Source organism: Lynx canadensis, chromosome B2 (genome assembly GCF_007474595.2).
Source record: "Lynx canadensis isolate LIC74 chromosome B2, mLynCan4.pri.v2, whole genome shotgun sequence".
Classification (NCBI taxonomy): domain Eukaryota; kingdom Metazoa; phylum Chordata; class Mammalia; order Carnivora; family Felidae; genus Lynx; species Lynx canadensis.
In genome coordinates this window covers 98853411-98875154 of record NC_044307.1, presented here as the reverse complement: position 1 = coordinate 98875154, position 21744 = coordinate 98853411, and the positions used below count along the sequence as shown (strand labels likewise).

At 41.1% G+C, this 21744-nt stretch overlaps 1 protein-coding gene across 1 annotated transcript in view; it reads right to left on the bottom strand.

Moving 5' to 3' along the window:
* The window catches only part of ARMC2 (armadillo repeat containing 2), a 102279-nt gene that overhangs the window by 27162 nt on the left and 53373 nt on the right, over positions 1–21744 (bottom strand). Inside the window, exons 12-13 of the mRNA XM_032593234.1 lie at positions 5069–5214; positions 1554–1653 (exon numbers count right to left, since the gene is read on the bottom strand). Of these exons, the coding sequence (XP_032449125.1) occupies positions 1554–1653; positions 5069–5214 (246 nt within the window). The remainder of the gene's footprint in view (positions 1–1553; positions 1654–5068; positions 5215–21744) is intronic.

Here is a 21744-nt window from a genome sequence, read left to right as displayed (position 1 = left end):
CCAAGATCTAGACAAATGCTTAATGGACACTTAACAGCAATGGAGAATCTTTCAGGTAGATTAATCAAATCATTCTTCACCTGACGTAGCAAATTCTTATACCTTGAAATCTTTCAAAGTATGTAATTTAGAAAAAAATACAAAATATGTAGGTGAAAGCATTTGTAACCCAAATTCTCAGAATCAGAAACTCAAGTACGCATTTGTAGATCAGTGTTTAAAAGCCAAATAAAAATTACTAACGCTTTAAGCAAGGTTTTACCATCTTTAAAATGTAGTAATAGTGTAATATGAGCATAGATACTTCTCTGTCATCTGTATAACCAAAAAGAGACTAGTAACATTTTAATAAATTAGCTAATAATAGCATAAAATCTGACAAACTTAGTTATTCTCAGCAGAAGTACTTGGCTGGGTAAAAATAAATTCAGCGCTATTTGTGGAAACATGGGTTATATTTTGAGGTGGTTTTGAGATGGCCAATATAAACAAACACAAAAGCTTTATATTAAAATGTTCTTAGTATACATATAAATTATTTGGTTTAAAGCTGATGAAACTTACCATATTTGAAATACATATTGTGTTCATGTATAAAATATGTCACTAAACAGTTGATGTAACTGTAATCATTTATAAATCTGAATAAACTGCATTTAATGAATAGTCAAAGACTCATAATAAAATTTAATGTCTGTACTATTATGATTATATTAAGGTGGAGTCATTTGTGACATCTTCCCTTTTTTAAATAGCTCTATATACTATTACCCAATTCATTAAAACCAAATTATTTTCTTTCTAAAACGTTTTTAAACGTTCATTTATTTATTTTGAGAGACAGAGTGAGAGAGAGTAAGCAGGGGAGGGGCAGGGAGAGGGGAGAGAATTCCAAGCAGGCTCTGGGCTGCTAGCACAGAGCCTGATGCAGAGTTCGATCTGACGAATTGTGAGATCATGACCTGCAATGAAATCAAGAACCAGACGCTCAACAACTAAGTCACCCAGGCGCCTCTGTTTTCTTTCTAATATTTACCTTTGTTTGGAATGATTCATCTTCTAAATACTAAAGTGTCAAAGAATTAGAGAATTTCCAGTCTAGAAGAATCTTTAGAGTATACCCGTGCAGGGGGTCCCAAACTGTGCTTTGCATCAGAAGTCCCCGTGGTTCTCAGTCAAGTGTGGATGGCCAGGCCCCTTCCCACCCACTCAGCAAGCCTGGGACTGGGCCTGCAAATAACCCCCATCCCACCCCAGGATGACTCTCGTCTAAGTGTCTAGGGATCACTGGCAGCAACAACACTGTGCATCCATCCTCTTCCCTAAACCAGGGATCCTACCGCATCAACATCCCATTGTAGCCATTTCTCCCTCCAACTAGTCTCTCCTCAACTCCTACAGATAACTCTGACTCCTGGGGCTGCCCATTACACATCAAATGGAAGCTTCCGATAGAAACCTGTACGTTCAAAACATAAGGTCATTTAACATGGGCTTATACAAATACCCCAATGCAAAGACAAACTGAAGAATTAAATACATGAAGAACTGACCTGTTTCTTCTGGTATTTGTTTATCACTTTCAAAAACAAGGCATAACATCTGGAACAGTTGGCCAAGGCTGCACAGCAGTCATGGTAAGAAGTAAGTTTGCTGCAGAAATGCCAAATGGGAAAATAAAAATAAACTTTGGTTTTTTTGTTTTGTTTTGTTTTGGTTTCCAGAAAGCTCAAATACACATAGGGTTACTTTTTTTTTTTTTTTAAATATAGTTTATTGTGAAATTGGCTTTCATACAACACCCAGTGCTCATGCCAACAAGTGCCCTTCTCAAAGCCCATCACCCACTTTCCCCTCTCCCCCATCCCCATCAACCTTCAATTTGTTCTCTGTATTTAAGAGTCTCTTATGGTTTGCCTCCCTCCCTCTCTGTTTGTAACTATTTTTTTCCCCTTCCCTTCCCCCATGGTCTTCTGTTAAGTTTCTCAAGACCCACACATGAGTGAAAACATATGATATCTATCTTTCTCTGCCTAACTTATTTCACTTAGCATAATACCCTCCAGTTCCAACCATGTTGCTGCAAAATGGCAGGATTTCATTCTTTCTCACTGCCAATATTCCATTGTATATATAAACCACATCTTCTTTATCCATTCATCAGTTGGTGAATATTTAGGCTCTTTCCATAATTTGGCTATTGTTTAAAGTGCTGCTATAAACATTGGGGTACATGTGCCCAATGCATCAGCACTCTGGTATCCCTTGGGTAAATTCCTAGTAGTGCTATCGATTTTTATAGATTCCTATAAAAATAGAACTTTTTGAAACTAACCCAAGAGGAAATATGGCTGGATATATAGCCACTAAAGAAAGTGAATCTGTGGTCAATGATACACACAAATCTTACACACACACCAGGATAAAATAACTTTCCAAGCAAGTCCTACAAACTTTTCAAGAAACAGATAAGTTCAATTTTCAGGAATTCTTTGATAATAGAGAAGAAGTGGGAACACTTCCCAACTCATTTTATGAGGCTGGTATAAACTTGCCACTAAAACCAAACAAGGACAATGCAAAAGGAAAAGTACAAGTTTCATCTAACGCATAGATGAAAAATCCTAAACAAGATATTAGTCAATTCAACCTAGCAATGTATAGCAGCTTAACATCAGACAACCTATTAATCTGTAATCTACTATATTAATGAATTTAGAAAAGAAAATCTACATAATCAAAATAGATACTAGGTAAGCATTCAAGAAAATCTAACACCCATTAGTGCAAGAAAATTCTTCCTTAACCTTCTGAAGGGTATCTACAAAAACCTGCAGTAAATATTATTTTTAACTGGTAAAACCACAAAAATATTTCTTTCAAATATTTTCTTTCAAATATTTCTCTGCAGGAGAAAGGCAGCAGGTCCAACACTCTTACAACTTTGTATGGGACATCCTGAGTGATACAATTAGAAAGAGGTGGGAACAGCAGGGAAGAGTTGTAATGATGGGGAAAAAAACCCGCAACTATTCTTAGTTGCAGACAAATTGCATACAAAATCCAAGACAATCTATAGACTAATGCTTAGATGTAAATTTCATTAAGATTCCTGGATTAAAATTGGGGCGCCTGGGTGGCGCAGTCGGTTAAGCGTCCGACTTCAGCCAGGTCACGATCTCGCGGTCCGGGAGTTCGAGCCCCGCGTCGGGCTCTGGGCTGATGGCTCAGAGCCTGGAGCCTGTTTCCGATTCTGTGTCTCCCTCTCTCTCTGCCCCTCCCCGTTCATGCTCTGTCTCTCTCTGTCCCAAAAATAAAATCAAAAAAAAAAAAAAAAAAAAAAAAAACGTTGAAAAAAAGAAAGAAAAAGATTCCTGGATTAAAATTAAAAAGCAAATATTAAATACTATTTATGTACACCAGCAACAGCCTATTAGGAAATATTTTATATACTTTTTTTATAGTCAGCATGTGCTATTACATTAGTTTCGGGTCTCCAACACAGTGATTTGACAATTCTATACATTATAACATATTCACCATGATAAGTGTAGTCACCATCTGTCACCACATAAAGTTATTACAATATTACTGACTGTATTCCCTATGCTGTATTTTCTTCCCCATGACTTATTTATTTTATAAGTAGAAGTTTGTACCTCTTAGTCCCCTTAAAAATATGTTTAGAGATTGCATTCATAATTGCAGCAAAAGCCATGAAGAAATAAATCTGACAAAAGATGTGCAAAATCTTTTTGGAGAAAATAATAAAATTTTATGGAAAAATATAAAAGAAGACATCATAAATGTTTATTGGTGGAAGACTCAGTATCATAAAGGTGTCAATTCTCCACTCTTGCATCCCAATTGCTCTACATACTCAGTGCTGTTCTATGAAAAATGCTAAAGTTCCTATCCCAGACCTTCGCTGATTCTCCAATTCATGAGAAAGAGGGAAGAATTTGGACGTTAAAGGAGAAAAGAGGCAAAGGACTCATCTTACCTTATAGCAAGACTTAAATCTATAACACTGGAAACTGTGTGGTACTGGTCTGAGGACGAACCAAACAAAGTGCCTAGAAACAGACCTACAAGTATAAGGAACCTTGCTTGTGTTTAACTAGGCATTTAGAATCAGTGCAAAAACAAAATGCCATGTTCAATAAAAAGTGCTGGGACAACCGACTATCCACGTGGAAAAAAAATGAAAATTGGATCCCTACATGCCACCATGTATAAACACAAAACTTATGATTTTACAGTGCTTCAAAATGAGAGTGATAAGTACCCCAAATTAAGTATCCAGGCAGGAAAGCACAGTGCTGAAAATCAAATCTGGACTCATCCTCATACTGTGGTCAATTACCAATTCAGTGTTCAGGAAATTTTCTATTTTGCTAAACAATTACAGTGAAGTTCAAGAAATGCCCAGGTCTCTTGAGAAGGATAATTATGTTAAAACATTGGCTCAAGGAGCAGTGAGGGAGGAAATATAATAATTTAAAGACTGTTCTGAAATTAAACATCTTGCTTTAAAGCAACCTGGATTCAGATGGTCATCACTCCTGGAGTGAAGTGTGAACATGATTAGTGAATGTGTGAGCCAAAGTTCAGTCAAACAACTGAAATAAAATAACCTTCTCTTACAAATCAGGTCAGATGAGACTTTCTAAGCAACGTTCCCCTTTTTGAGTTAAAACCCTTAAGTACCGTTTCCAAGTGTACTAGAAAGTTTACCATGTTTTGTGATATAGCTATTTATCTCCAATAAGCTAAGAGGAATTTTTGTTTGTGTAAAAACCCTAGGATAACTTCTGACTCACCAAAGAACTAAGGTGACTTACAATGGATGAATTTAGAATCGCATTAGAAAACCATATGAGAGTCATCAGTTTAAATCATTTTTTTTGAACTTAGGCCATTAGATTTACTTTTTTTTTTTTTTAGGTGCAGAAGCAAAATAGGATTCCTTGCCAGCCACACATACGCAAATATTAAAGATACCCCCCCCCCCAAATTTAAGCCTTAGCATTTGTGTAAGGCTGCTTTGTTTTCCTAGTCCACCTACCTGAATATTCTGGCAATATTGGTGCAGACATCCTTGTCAGCCATGTACTGTCCCATCACCGCGCAGAGCTGGGGGAGGGCACTGATGCTTAGCAACTTACTTCTTGCTGGTGGTGAATCAACCAAGTTTCTCAGTGTAGCAGTCATCTGGGATAAAAGCACATTTGCGCCATTTTGTTTTTAATTGGAAAATACAGCAATACTAATCAGTACAACACGATTCATCCTACAAGCTTCATTAAATCAGTAGCAAAATCAAGCCCCTTTTAAGCATCTCCTACCAGAGAACGTGGGCCTAAGGACAAGTAGCATGAAAAAAAAAAAAAAAAATGGATACAAAGAGAGCCTACTTTGGTTCAAAGGTGAAGAATGAGAAATTCATGTTAATAAGCAATTATTATACCAAAACCCTAGGGTTAAATAGATCATCATCCGGGTTTGTTAGCTGTCCATAATAAGACTTTCACTTCACACTGAGACATGCGACATCAGTTCCACAGATTAGAAATCTCATTTCCAGGGGCATCTGGGTGGTTCAGTCGGTTAAACGTCTGATTCCCACTCAGGTCATGATCCCATGGTGTGATTTTGAGCCCCGTATTGGACCCCACTAGCAGTGGGGAGCCTGCTTGGGATTCTTTGTCTCTCTCTCTCTGCCCCTCCCCCACTCACATGCACACACGTGCATGCACACTCTCTCTCAAAACAAACTTTTTGAAAAATATTAAAAAAAGAAACCTCTCAGTCCATAGTCTTTTTTTTTTTAATGTTTATTTATTTCTGAGACAGAGACAGAGCATGAGTGGGGGAGGGGCAGAGAGAGAGGGAGACACAGAATCCAAATCAGACTCCAGGCTCTGAGCTGTCAGCACAGAGCCCGACGCGGGACTTGAACTCACAGACCGTGAGATCATGACCTGAGGCAAAGTCGGACTCTCAACTGACTGAACCACCCAGGTGCCCCTCAGTCCATAGTCTTAAGAGTAGCATCAAATATTGCTGTGACCAAAGGATATTTAAGACTGTTAGTTTCATTCTCTTCCAAGAGACAAGTATTTATTTCTTGCATATTCGTCTTATTTTATAAAAAATGTTTAGGAGAGCTATCTTTGTCTAAAAGTGAAAAGAGAATAATTTAGTAAATTGAATTTAGTAAAGTTTAGTAAAATTAATGCTGCTGTTACCTAATACGTTTATTTTTTAAGTCTCTCCTTTTCAATTTAAATTTTAGTTAGTTAATATACAGTGCAATATTGGTTTCAGAAGTAGAATTCAGTGCTTTTTCACTTACATACAACACCCAGTGCTCATCATAACAAGTGCCCTCCTTAATACCCATCACCCATCTAGCCCATCTCCCACAATCCTCCATCAACCCTCAGTTTGTTCTCTATCATTAAGAGTCTCTTGTGGTTTCCCCTTCTTCTCTCCCCCTCTTCCCATATGTTCACCTGTTTTGTTTCTTAAATTTCACACATGAGTAAAATCATGTGGCATTTGTCTTTCTCTGATTAACTTATTTTGCTTAGCATAATACATTCTAGCTCCATCCACGTCATTGCAAATGGCAAGATTTCATTCTTTTTTATGGCTAATATTTCATTGTATATATATGCCACATCTTCTTTATCCGTTCATCAGTCAGTGAACATTTGGGCTCTCTCCACAGTTTGGCTACGGTTGAAAATGCTGCTGTAAACACTGGGGTGCATGTACCCCTTCAAATCTGTATTTTTGTATTCTTTAGGTAATAGTACAAATGCTGGGTCATAGAGTAGTTCTATTTTTAGTTTTTTGAGGAAGTTCCATAATGTCTTCCAGAGTGGCTGCTCCAGTTTGCATTCCCACCGATAGTGCAAGAGGGTTCCCCTTTCTCCACATCCTCGCCAATACCTATTGTTTCCTGTGTTAATTTTAGCCGTTCTGACAGGTGTGAGGTGGTATCTCATCAAGGTTTTGATTTGTATTTCCCTGATTATGAGTGATCTTGAGAATCTTTTCATGTGTCTGTTAGCCATCTGGACGTCTTCTTTGAAAAGTGTCTATTCAGGGCTTCTGCTCATTTCTTAACTGGGTTGTTTGTCTTTTGGGTGTTGACTTTGATACTTTTTTATAGATTTTGGATATGAACCCATTATCAGATATATTGTTTGCAAACATCTCCTCCTATTCCTTAGGCTGCCTTTTAGTTTTGTTGATTGTTTCTTTCACCGTGCAGAAGCTTTGTATCTTAACGAGGTCCCAATAATGTTTGCTTTCATTTTCCCTTGATTTTGGTGATGTGTCTAGTAAGAAGATGCTGTGACCAAGATCAAAGAAGTTGCTGCCTGTGTTCTCCTCTAGGATTTTGATGCAGTGTGATCTTTCCTCATGGAACAGTACAGACAGGCTCCTGGTTAAGAAGAGTCAGCTCAGGATTTGGATTCCTGGTCAAATCCCAGCCCCATCACTCACTAGCTTTGGTTAGTTTGTGAACCTTCTGGGGAACATTTTTCTCATCAATAAAGTGGGGATGGTGATAATTGCCCTAGAGTTGTGAGGATTCAATGAGACAAGATGTGTGAAGGGCATTACCAATGCCCATCACCAAACAGGAGTTCAAATATCGTGTGTCCCATTCCCACATTTTTTGTGGGACTTCACACCCAAAATACAGAAGAGAGATACCTGTCCTTAGAGTCAAATGGTAGAGATTCAAGTCCCAAATCTCTTTCTAGTTATGTGACTGAGGCACCCACTCATTGCACAACTTCCCCATCCTTTCATCTGTGAAAAGGGGTTCCAATCCCTGCTCACCTCTTGGGGTGGTTGTGTGTATAAAATGGAAACATGGGACAATGTTTTTGTGCATTGTAAAGCATTATGTAAATATAAGGCTTCATTATAGTCATAAATAAACTTTAAAAACAATTATTAAGGTACATATCTTTGATTAGTTTTCCTTTGTAACAACAGCAACAAAAAGATTTTGTTAAAATATAACTACCTTGAAATCAGAGAAAATAAAAATAATGCTTCAAGTAAATGTGTTCAAGCCTTTTGAAGTCAATTCAATTACACAGCAATTCAGTAAAGTATTCCCTGAAAGCTTCAGCATCCAAAACATTGGAGGGGAAAACAAACCACTTGAGCATTCCACTTCACCGTGGATCTATACAATATAGTCTCCTAAGCTAAGGAATGGTCTTGTGTGAAGGCTAATAAATCATTCTAGGCTTTCCAGGCCATCACCACCATAAAATGGAAAATTCTCATCATCAGACCCTGGCTCTATCTGTTCTCCTTCTCCAGAGACAGCCCAGGCACTCACTCAAGCACTGCTGTTTACATCAACCCGAGGAATGACTCACAAGCTTTCCCAACTCAGAGTCCAAAGAGCTCAGATGCCCATGTGAATCCTGACCTGAAGCCAGGCCATCAGATGCCAGGGAACATGCATTCTAATCATCATGCACAGAAACATGTCCTCTTCCCTGGTCCCTAAGGCTTCATGGATTGGGCACCTCGATCTACTGCCATCCTCTTGTTCCCCACATCCAGCCTCTGCTGTCAGCAAAAGGAACAGTTTTCTTAGGAGCTTTTATTTTCTTGTTTCGGCCTCAGTTTTTCCCTCTCTCGACCATTTTTCTTACCTCATTAGAAAAAGTTAAAACAGCTCAAGGTTCTTCTACTCCCAAACGCAGCTTTGATTCAATGGCCCAAGTCAAGAGTGGAGGCACATGTTTACATGTGACATGGCCTCTCCATGTACTGCACATGTCACATTGTGGGGAGTGTGCAGAGCTGAGTGAGATGTGACACCAAGTATTGCCAGGTGTGTTAGCTGTGATGCTGGTAGAATAACTTAAGTGCAACATGAGCCACATACTTGAAAAATACACAGTAACACCTCAATCTATGCCACTACCATCAACCTGGTTGTTCAAGCCCCAACCTCAGTGACATCCCAGAACCATGTCTTTCTGCTTTCTGTCACCACAAGCCCTACTAGCTTTTTGTCCACTTCTCCTGGGATAAGATTCCATCTTCAGACCATGGTCTACAAGGCCCTGTATGATCTGACTCTCACCAACCCCTCAAACTTCATCTCCTACCTTACACCCCCCCACAAGCTGTTTAATGTTAGGTTATTTAGTATTATGTTTTATTGTCTGTCCACTCCTCTATACTCGAAGCTTTAGTGAGGGCCTATGCACGGTCTTTTCATCATTGTGCCCCTATGCCCAAATCCAGTGCCTGGCACACAGTGGGTCCTCAATAAACATTTGTGGATGGAATGACTGAATGGGTGAATACCTATAAAGGAAAGACTGGGATAAATAGAAAGGTTAGGATATCAGAAAGCCCCGAATTAATCAGACAATATCTCTGAAGTAGATTTTAAGGTGATTTTAAAGGAGCAGAGGAATAAAAAATAACGGATGAAAGAAAAATGGACTTCCTGGAGGGGGCCCAGTTGTCTGTGCATTCTCTATTCCATCTTATTGATTATAGCAGCTCCTTTCTAGGCGCTAAACTCTTCCCCCTTCACACCTAAGGGTCACCTGTTCTTCCTCTTCTTTCCATCACCGGGATTGCTGGTTCCATTTAAGCCTGTGTCACCTCCTTCCCAAACTCTACAGACCTCTCAACAGGCTCTTTCCAGCCTCTCCCCTGCCTTGTTCATCTCTCCACATGACTCCCTGTGGCCACAGGAAGCATCTCAAACTCTAACCTTCCCTGTTCAAAGGCCTCCTCTGACTTCTGCTGGCCTATCAGGCACAATGCATATCTTAAGGGTGCTCACTCTTCACAGTGTAGTTCACGCCTCCAAGCTCACCTCTCGTCCCCCTTCCTCTTTTCAAATGCTGCACCACACTCACATCCTTTGACAAGTCCAGAATAGCCTCTTCAATCCCTTTCCCACTTCTTCTCCAGCCTGCCCATCCCCTGGACCAGCTCAGGGTTACTTTTCTGTGGAAAACTTTTCTGTGCAGACTTTTCGGCACCTGGTCACGATCTCCTCTAGGCTAACAGACCATCCTGTTCATGCCTGTACCATGCCCAGCACAGAAGCAAAGCCACGGTTTCATGAACCCTCTCTCCCACTGTGAGCTCCTTTGTATACAAATGGTTTCTTATTCTTCTTTCTACTATGAAGATAGTAAATAAAAAGCCCACAAAAAGCTGGCAGGATGAAGCACAGAAGAAGGGGATAAAAAGGAGATGAGGAGGAGAAAGAAGAAAAGGAGGACAAGGAGCTGAAGGGACAAGGGAGCAGAAAAGGAGGACCTTCCCCTTTAAGAAGACTCTGGCAAAAAAGTGCAGGGGATTAACAGAGGCCTGGTGGTAAACCAGAGCTCAAAGCCCTGAGGGCTGCAGATCAGGAGGAGGTCACCAGGGGGAGGAAGCAATGCAGGCCCCCCATTTTGAGAGGCTGGCAGGGAGCCACCAATCTCACTGCTGGGTGGGGGTGGGGCTGACCACGGAGCACAGACAAGGGGCTGTTTCTGGGAAAAATGTAAAAGATCAGTGGGAGGAGAGTCTAGTTAAATACTGCCGTGACAGTAAAGGCAAATTTCTAGTCAACCCACTTAACTCTCAGCCTTGCTCCAACTTTTAACAGAGATATATTTGCAGAAATCACTAATGAGTTTTCCATCCCCCCTGGAAAGCCCACCCAATGGGCCTGTCCCTAAAACAGGAGTTCACCAAAATCCAAGCTTTATGCTCGTGGAAGTGTATCCATCTCTTAACTTTCCATTGTAATTTATATTGTTCCTAACCCTAGTTATGTACTTTTCTGTTTTATTTTGGGACACAAAAAAGAAGCGCAAGTGACATGGTTACATAGATGCCTGTTGAGCTTCTAAAGGAGCAGTTCCCAGGTGTCATCTCACAAAGAAATAGCAAACCAAAGAACATGAGTTTCGATTCTTTTTTTCCTGTCTCCTAACAGTGCAACTGCATGGGGGCAGCGAGGCAAGCAGTGGGAAGAAGAAAAAGGAGAAGAATATAGAACTGATCATCTCCCAAGATGATTAATAAGAATTTAGTCGTCCTTGCTTATTAGTAGTGGTTAGATGATGTCTGAGGCATCGCCCACATTTTTGGTATATATCAAGAAAGAAACATTCTGGTGTGATTCCCGTTACTAATTTACTCCTGAAAAATGACAGAGCTACACTCTACAACTTTATGGTGCTCATTTTTTCTGAGGCAGCTTCTTCTCTCCAGTTTCCCCAAATTTCTTGTTCATAAGAGGTACTGGGCCTCACCCTCCATCAGAATCTCCAAGAAAACACCTGATGGCTTTGGCAAAGCTGTCCTATCTAGCACTGAACGTTCTCACTGTGTAGTCAACACTGGGAGATGCACTTTATTTTATTTTTTTAATTTTTTAAAAATGTTTACTTATTTTTGAGACAGAGAGAGACAGAGCATGAGCGGGGGAGGGGCAGAGAGAGGGGGAGACACAGAATCCGAAGCAGGCTCCAGGCTTTCAGCTGTCAGCACAGAGCCCAACATGGGCTCGAACTCACAGACTGTGAGATCATGACCTGAGCTGAAGCTGGACGCCTAACCAACTGAGCCACCCAGGTGCCCCATGGGAGACGCATTTTAAAGGGAAAGATTACATGGAGAAGTGATGAGATGATTCATGAAGCTTTTATAATTTATAAACAGCATTTTAGTACAGTAAAATTAGAATTCAAAAGCACCTATTTTTTTCAAATAGGCACTTTTTCATCATAGGCACTTAATTATCAATTTCAAATTATGTTCTCAACTATTAATTGAAATACTTCAGCAAACACAAGAAATCATTGTCTTAAAATATGAGGCCTTCCTGATTTACATCACAGGATTTAAGAATGACAGCACAGGGCACCTGGATGGCTCAGTCGGTTCAGCATCTGACTTTGGCTCAGGTCATGATCTCACGGTTCATGGGTTCGAGCCCCACGTCAGGCTCTGTGCTGACAGCTCAGAGCCTGGAGCCTGCTTTGGATTCTGTGTCTCCCTCTCTCTCTGCCCCTCCCCTACTTACACTCTGTCTCTCTCTCTCAAAAATGAATAAACATTAAAAAAAATATTTAAAAGAATGACAGCATAGGCCCAGCAGCTGGGGCCTCATTCCTGCAGCCTCTCCTGCAGGGGCAAGGGGCAGGGGGGAACATGGCAGGGTGGGCTGTTTGGTTGACTTGAGCCTCCACGTACTGTGCATTTCCAGAGAGGACAGCCTTCTCTCTTCCCTTTGGACCTTCATCCATTAGAATCCTCAGCCCCCAGGGGACTAATCAGCCTCTGCCCTAGAAGGCATTCCACCCTGAGGACTGCTCCAGAGCAGAAGGGCTTGCAGATCACAGTCCACCACAGAACTCCCGTTGTGGTGCAGCAGAAGTTCAACAGGCTTTTTGGCTAGCCCTGGAACTTCACCATCAATCATGGTATTGTTCCTTGGAGAAACACTTTTCCCTATTTCAAAAAAACCAGGTTTCAAAGAAACCTTTTGAACACAACACAACTGAAGACTGCACCATTAATTTGAAAATTATTATGTTTCCTCTACCAAAATCGGCATCAAGATTCAGTTTTAGTTATTTTTCTATATTGAATGCTATCATGGAAAGAATTTGAGCAGCTTACTTTATGGTTTTTAAATCTATCCTGTGAATGTGATCTCATTTGCTCCCTATACCAGCCCCCTAAGGCAGACAGGAAAGGTATTATGAGCCCCACTTTTCAGATGAGAAAACTGAGGCTCAGAAAGTCCACCGGCTACCAGGTAGGTGAACATCCTAAGCTCTGACTCCTTGTTTGTTGTCTCCCCCTCCTTTTGGCTATCTCTAAAAGCATTCATTTTATTTCTCAATCACCTGGAATATCCATAACCAAAATCCCTCGAGCTTTATCTCGACTTAACTGCCAACTGCAAAATGGTTCACTTCCCGCTGATGATGTGAAAGAATAAACACAGCCGCCAGAGACCACAGACAGTGTAAAATGATTTAAGAGCCAAAGCCACACCATTTTCCAACCTCAGCAAAACCATCTCCCTCTATTAATAAAAGCACACTCATTTTTTGGATTTGTGCCCAATTGCGACCACAATATATGCCTAACCCAGAGCCTCTGTGGTAACCCAAGAAGTTTCATATTGTCTCATATATGATTAATACAGTTCTGGCTGAGATGAGAGAAATCAATGATGCCACCTACACACGAAACCACCAGCACCCAAATTCCTAAGCGTTTTATTGGAGTTAAGATATATGCACATGAAAGTGATAATAATTCATAATCCTTGATAATGCTTGGTGCCTGTGGAGCCCACTTGGCACATTCCTATCATGGGTGTCCTACTTCAGCAGGAAGTGGTTCCGTCCTCCTCAAACACCCAATGCCTTGCTCAGAGACTAACACTCGCCTGTGTTCGTGATTGTTTCTCCATTTACTGTCTCTGTGTCAGTTACTTTGGTAAAATGAGGAGGTAGCTGATTCTGCTAGTTGCAGCTATTACATGTATCAGCATACTTGAAGTTTTGAATGTTATATAAACTATGTAGTATGTCAATATGGTAAAATGAGGAAACTGAATCGGAAAAAGATAATGTAATACCAAGAACTACCAAGTAATAACACCAATTTTCCTAATTACATGTTGAAGTTAGTGACATTTCTTTATTGCCAGAACTGATATGTCTACAATGAAGAGATGAGGCTGAGCAGATATGACAGTAATTAAGAAGCAAGTGTCAGATGCCTAGGTGGCTCAGTCGGTTAAGCACTGGACTTTGGTTCAGGTTATGATCTCACGGTTCGTGGGTTTGAGCCCCTCCATCAGGCTCTGTGCTGACAGCTCAGAGCCTGGAGCCTGCTTCAGATTCTGTGTCTCCCTCTCTCTGCCCCTCGCTCACTCCCACTCTGTCTTTCTGTCTCAAAAGTAAATCATCATTAAAAAAACTTTTTTTTAAGGGGTGCCTGGGTAGCTCAGTTGATTAAGTGACAGACTTAGGCTCAGGTCATGATCTCACAGCCCGTGGGTTCGAGCCCCAGGTCGGACTCTGTGCTGACAGCTTACAGCCTGAAGCCTGCTTTGGATTCTGTGTCTCCCTCTCTCTCTGCCCCTTCCCCACTGAAGCTCTTTCTCTGTCTTTCTCTCAAAAGTAAGTAAACATTAAAAAAAAAATTTTTTTTAAAGAAGTAAATGTTTCTTCCCAGAAACAGTAGGCATAGGAATATTTACTTCCCACTCTTGATGTTCCTTCCTTGTGAAGAGATACTCTCTAGCATAATACTCCCGACCCGTCTCCATCCCTTACTTCCTGACTAGGGAGCACAGGATGCTCTCCTCTGCTCCTTCTGAGGCAGATACAGCTTGTGATGGTCTAATTCAGGGATTCAGGTTGAGAATGTATGTCTGCCTCACCTATAAATTATAAGTTCCAACCATGATGATAACTTTCTCCCCATCCCCATCTGCCTTAGTTTTTCTCTTATTTCTAGGTTCAAACCCAAGACACTACATTACATGTCTGGAGTCTCTGAGTCTCCTCAAATCTTTTTACTTGTTTTATTTATTTTTTTAATGTTTATTTATTTTTGAGAGACAGAGAGACAGAATATGAGTCAGGGAGGGGCAGAGAGAGGGAGACACAGAATCTGAAGCAGGCTCCAGGCTCTGAGTTGTCAGCGCAGAGCCCGATGCGGGGCTCAAACTCACAAGCCATGAGATCATGACCTGAGCCGGAGTCGGACGCTTAACCGACTGAGCCACCCAGGCACCCCTCCCCAAATCTTTAGATATGCTATCCCTGGAGAATCTGAGGTGAGCAAGAGTTACCTATTCATAGGTCTTTCCCAAGAAAGGGAGGAGAAGTGAAGAGGAAGGGCCAGGGCTATGACTGCCACCCCCCCATGCCAGTTGGCTGATTAGGTTTTTTTAGTTATACTGGGTATTCCTTATAGGAAAGAAGCCTCCTAAGTAGCAAATGCTGGTCTCCTCTCCACTAACAAATACATCATTACAAAATTAGCAAGCCTAGTGGCCAATACCAAAGATTGTGACAAAAAAAGTTTCATTTCATCTCAAAAACAATATACTGATAAGCAAATTGAGCCAGAAATAGTACTCTAGTTAACTGTACTATACAATTCAATTTCCTGGTTTTCATAATGTACGATAGTTATGTAAAATGTCACCACTGGGAGAAGCTGGGTGAGGGGTACACAGGACTCCTCTGTACTATTTTTGCAACATCTTGTGAACCTATATTTGGTTCGAAATAAAAGTTAAAGAAAACAAGCCAGACACAAAAAAGCACACACCATATATTCCATTTTTGTTAAATTCTAGAATAGGCAGAGCTCATCTATGGTGAAAGACATCAGAAAAATGGTTCCCTTTGTGGGTAGGAGAATAGGAATTAACTGGGAAGCAGTGGGAGGAAATTTCTGAGGTGATAGAAATCTTCTGAATTTTGACAGGGGTGTGGATTACACGGCTGTATGCTTTTTTTTTTTTCAATATATGAAGTTTATTGTCAAATTGGTTTCCATACAACACCCAGTGCTCATCCCAAAAGGTGCCCTCCTCAATACCCATCACCCACCCTCCCCTCCCTCCCACCCCCCTGTATGCTTTTGACTCATCAAACATTGGGGGAGGGGAAGGGGAAAAAGTTATAAACAGAGAGGGAAGGAGGCAAACCATAAGAGACTCTTAAAAACAGAGAATAAATTAAGGGTTGATGGGGGGTGGGGTAGAGGGGAAAGTGGGTGATGGGTATTAAGGAGGGCACTTGTTGGGATGAGCACTGGGTGTTGTATGGAAGCCAATTTGACAAGAAATCATATATAAAAAAACTCATCAAACATATAAGATCTGAGCATTTCATTGGATCGTAAATTATATGCCTCAATTAAAACAATAAGAAAATAAATTACCTCATTTGCCTCTTCCTACTCAAACAAAACCTTTAAAAAAGATGCTTTAAAAATATTTCTGCTTAATCATCAAATCTCCAAGAAAATTATAAGAATTTAAGAAATATAAGCATGGGAATATTTGCTCTCATTTTATAGGTATGCAGTTTATTTCCTCCAATAACCAGAACAAGGTTCCATCAGGTGGAAGTTATTGCCTTGTTTCTGATTTTATGGTCTGAGAGGTAGATTTCCCATAGGCAGGGTAAGCCACAGAAAGGGAGTTAACATACTTTCCTAGTTAAGTGTGCATACTCATAATAATTAACTACCTAAATACATCTTAAAATGACTAAATATAACTAACAGGAGATTTAAAGGACCCCAAGCAAGATTTACAGGTACAGTTGTTAATCACTAACATAATGTAAATCACCACTTCACTGAATCTCCAGCCTTCAGACAAAGGCATCACTTAAATTCCCTAAATCCTTGAAGCAGAGAATAGTTGACTCTGAGAATTTGGGGTCCGTGAAGTACCCAGAATCCTACGTTGCCAATATAGCACCCCCTTCCAGATTTTAGTTTCTATTCAGCACGGTTCTCCACAGAGTTTGTCAAAGACGGAAGAACATAAAAAGATCCAAGATTTGAAATCTACTTCTATCATCTTAATTTCTTGTGATTAATTTTTTTTTTCTCATCAGAAGAAATTGCTATTCAATTAAAACTTCAGGTTTTGGAAACTCTGATTTTATTTTATTTTATTTAATAAATTTCTGCTGAGTACCAACTATGTGCCATATCCCATTCTAGTGCTTTGATTAGCTCATTAATTTTCCCAACTACATGTTACGCTGGTCCTTTAAACACGAGGAAAGCAGGGCTCAGAGGCTGAGAAGCGCTGCTAGGGTCAGAGACCAAAGGCCAGCTCAGGCGTGTGCTCTCTTCACTAGACAGCCCTGTCCCAGCACTGGGTACAAAGCCAAATGGACCTTCAGGCTTTTGAAGACGGGGTGGAGGAGGGCCACACACAGAATACAGCAGTGAACTCCAATGACTCAAAGCAGGGAGTCTACTCTGGGGCTTAGACATTTTTTGAAAAAATCAATTACATCAAAACACCTTTTCATTAAAAAAAACAAAAAACAAAAACAAAAACAAAACAAAAAAACAGGGATAAAGAACTCCTACAAGCTTCCAAGACAGCACGGAGCACTGGAGCATGACTCCATCGCACCCACCTACTCCAACTTCTCCACACGAAGAACACGTGCCCTCTTCCCGTGGGTGCTCTCCACAGCATTTCCCGGAGCTGACCAACCCAGTCCGTGCTTTTAAGATCTCTACTCTCCTGTACGTGGTCCTTTCTTAGTTTCCGGGCCTCTGCATTTTCTCTTTTCTTCCCCCATTCCATAAATGTGGCCATTTTATAGAATCTGTTCTCTGACCTCCTCTACTAACTTTCTATACTCTCCCCTTGGTCTTTCTTTTTTATTTTTATTTATTTATTTATTTATTTATTTATTTATTTTTAACGTTTATTTATTTTTGAGACAGAGAGAGACAGCATGAACGGGGGAGGATCAGAGAGAGGGAGACACAGAATTTGAAACAGGCTCCAGGCTCTGAGCTGTCAGCACAGAGCCCGACGTGGGGCTCGAACTCACGGACCGTGAGATCATGACCTGAGCCGAAGTCGGCCGCTTAACCGACTGAGCCACCCAGTCACCCCTCCCCTTAGTCTTTCTTGACTTCAACTATCACCTCCATGCAGACGGCCCTAAATCTGTTTTCTCAGCTTTACTTTCTCTGCTAAGCACCCGTTCATAACTGCAGTCGCTTACTGGACAGCCCCACTTGGCTATTCTGCTGGCACTTTAAAATTTTCAGTTAAGACTAATTACGTAATTAATTTCCTTCTCTCACCAAATGAGTTCCTTGTATAACTCTCTAATTTCTAATGATGATAGTATCATTTTCTGAACCATCCGGGCTCAAAATGTCTGAGTCATCTCTCTTGGTTTAATTCACTTTCCTTCTCCCAAACGCAAGCCAAAGTGAAGGAATGGAGCAGGGAATGACGAGGGCCATGAGGACTAACATTACTAAGAAATTTTCTCTGAGAAAAAGGAAGAAGATAACTCAGGAGATGCACTGGGCAAAGGAGGGAGGCGACTAGGGTGTGAAGGACCCTCTGGGGTGACACTTGAAGGCTTCGAGGCCAGAGAAGTGAGCCGGACATGAGAAGAGGGGAAGGAAGCGAACCATGTTATCTGGATGTCACAAAACAGTAAAAAATGTTGTATCTGAAGCAAGGAAAGAATGTATTTCTCTATGGATTAAACTCAAATTCAAATGGGTCAAGCTGTAAAGCAGAAAGGTTGGAAATACAAAGGAATAAGAAAAAGTAGGACTGTTAGTTCAAGACAATCTGGGTTTTAACAGTTACATTATAGGGGCTCCTGGGCGGCTCAGTCCATTAAGCAACTGACCCTTGGTTTCGGTTCAGGTCATGGTCTCACAGTTGGTGAGATTCAGCCCTGGTCGGGCTCTGCACTGACAGTGTGGAGCCTTCTTGGGATTTTCTCTCTCCCTCTCTCTCTGCCCCTCCCTGGCTTGTGTTCTCTCTCTCTCAAAATAAATAAATAAACTTAAAAAAAAAAGGTTAAAAAATAGTTACATTATATACCTATAAATTACCTAACTATAAATGTGATACCTTGAGATTTCTTCAATTACAGTAAAGCAGCTGTGTACATGATGTTGTCAAAACGCAAGAGGACAGACAAGACACCAGGGCAATCAGAGCTTGGTTGTGATTATGACATATATAGAAGACTCTTCCCCATTCCCTAGGAAGGGGGTATGATGGAGACCACAACAAACTTTATGATGGAGGTGATTCTAGCAGTCTACCTCCACTCCCATGTTATACCTTCCCAAATGCTAGGCTTTAGAAGTCAGACATGAACCTAACACCTCCTGATAATTCATTCAAGACCAACATTGACAAATCCCTATTTCTGTCTGTCACCTCCTTGGGCGATACAATTTACTACTGGCATTTAGGGGGTCTTGCCTTTTGTCTGGCCTATATTTGTCTTTTTCCAACTTTTGGGGGGCTCTCCTGAAATCCTAGCATTCTAGAATTCAGTAAACCTACACAGTTTAAACCTCTTTACTCCTGCCATTTTACAAAGTCGTATCTCCAGTTCTGTATTAATACTTGTACTTGGCACACAGGCAGCGATGCCTCGGTTCCTCTGAGCAGCTACAGTCACCCTCTCAAAATGCTATTAAGTATATGGTAGGCAGAACTGAATGCAGCATTGAACGTGTGTAAATACCATGATTTCCATGGTAGAAGAATGAGGCATCAGAATACTATTATCTGGACACGGGGTATCTCCAGACGGTAGGCCCCTACTGGCAACTGTGTTCCTTACCCCACCCAGAACACGCCTGGCACAGAGCAACACCTGTGAAATCAATCTCTCTTGATTTCAGCCACACAGTGAACAACATAAACATATTGATGGATATATATATCCATCTCCCTCTCCATATATATATACAAGTGAGAAACAACATAAAGAAAACCTTCAAGATCTCAGAACTTCGTGTTTTCCTGTAAGCAGCTTTAGCCCAGATGCTGTGGAGGAGTCTTCCTTCCACACCCACTCCTTGACCTCTTCCCTTTAGCTCTATTATAATCTGCCCCGACCCTAATAACTGCAGCAATGCCTCTTAACTGGGGCTGCTGTGTGTGAGAGCTCTGCCCTCCAACCAGTCTGTGCGACTGACACAGTCCCCTCCCATCGCTTGTCAGCTTCTTGGTCTTTTCCAATTTATTGTCTCGTGCATGTTCGTCTTTCTGCCACTCTGATCTCCCCTCCTCCTTCCCATGCCCCCACCTCCAGCGGCTCCTCCAAGTCCACACTCGATAGCCTGGTGTTCGAGACTCAGGGCTGTGGCCTCTGAACCTCACAGAACCTCTCGGCTCTGGACAAGCCTACCTGCTTGGCATTCCCCAAACACACCCTATCCCATTCGCTTCGTGTCAGTTTCCCAAATCCTACACAAGCTTCAGGCTCCAGCTTCTGGGTGCCCAAGAGGGCAGCTTTGGGGAAACAGAATGACTCCAGCATTTGGGCCACATGCTAGAACGTATAGCTCTATAACAGGAGGTGCCCAGAAAGTGTGCTGAAGCTACTGAGGTTCTCCGGGTTGAAAGTCATAGAAAAGAGGAAGTCACAACTGTGACTACCCTTGTAGTCACAGTTACCTACCCTTGTCGTTTTGGTCTTGCCAGGTTCTCTCTGGCTTACAGACATTTTATTGGTACAGCCACTGTAATCAACTTATTTTTTCTATTGAACAAAGTTGCTTTTTAAAAATGTCTCATGAGCTAGAGTTACCAAGTTCTGAAAACTAGTATGAACAAACAGTTCTGTGCATGGCCAGATCTGTTTGGTTGAATTTGCACATGGGCCGGCTACTGAACAGCCAGTCAGTGTTACACATTCACAGGAGTAGAGATTTTCATCTGCTCCTATAATGAAGTCATGTTGCTTACATTTTATCAACTGTATGATACACAACAGCTTTTCTTCCTTTTAATTAAATATGAGGGAATGTCTAGTTCAGGGGGTCCCATGATAAAATAGCCTAAAACAAGATCTCCTTCCTCCCAGATCTGTAAACACACACACACACACACACACACACACACACAGAGTGACACTGTATAGATGGTGCAAATGGGGCCTGGTGCCCATCGCAGGAGTGCGTTCTCAGGTGGTGGCACAAAACCTCAGGCATGTAAGCCCTGGCTATGCCAGATCCTAGACAGGTTCAGAGGAGGGATCTGGGGACAATGACAGTGCCTGGTGAGCAGTGGCAGGCAGAGAGGAAGAAGTTACTAGAGCGCCCCTTGTTACACCACCTAGCGGGGTGCATGGATGCCAGGAAAGGAAAAAGACATCTAACCTAGTGAACCTAAGGATGCTGAGTGTAGGTGGAAGGGAAAGAAGGGGAACATGGGGATTACCCTGTACTTACTGGTATACACTGGTCCTAGTTCGGGACTGGCGATCCAGGTTACAATAATACTCAGTGCTCCTTGGGGCACATGGGTGGCTCATTTGGTTAAGTGTCCGACTACTGATTTTGGCTCAGGTCGTGATCTCACAGTTTGTGAGTTCCAGCCCCACATCAGGCTCTGCGCTAACAGCCTGGAGCCTGCTTGGGATTGTCTCTCTCCCTCCTTTCTGCCCCTCCCCCTCCTCAAAATAAATACATAAATATTTTGAAAAACGGTCAATGTTCCTTTATACCAACTGATCCTACTTCTATATAGTATATATTTTAACATATATAAGTATATAAATATATAAATAAACATATAAATTTGCATATGTTTTATTTTGTTGTATATTACAACATATAGTATAGTATATTTACATATATATTTATATATGTGTATATAAATGGGTTGGAAAGAGATTTTTTAATCAGACAAGAATTCTAAAAGCCATTGCATAAAAATTAAAAAGAGTGAATATCCCAAAAGGAGAACAGTTCAGAATTTGAGGTACATCCTTATCACAGAATATTGTGCAGTCATTAAAAAAAAAGTAAAATAAGTCTCCAAGGGGTTCTTACAATGTATTGTTAAATGAGAACAGAGAAGTGCATAGAATATCCCATTTTTGAAAACCTATGATTGCATTAAAAGGTACTGAGCATATCAGTGTGGACAATAAC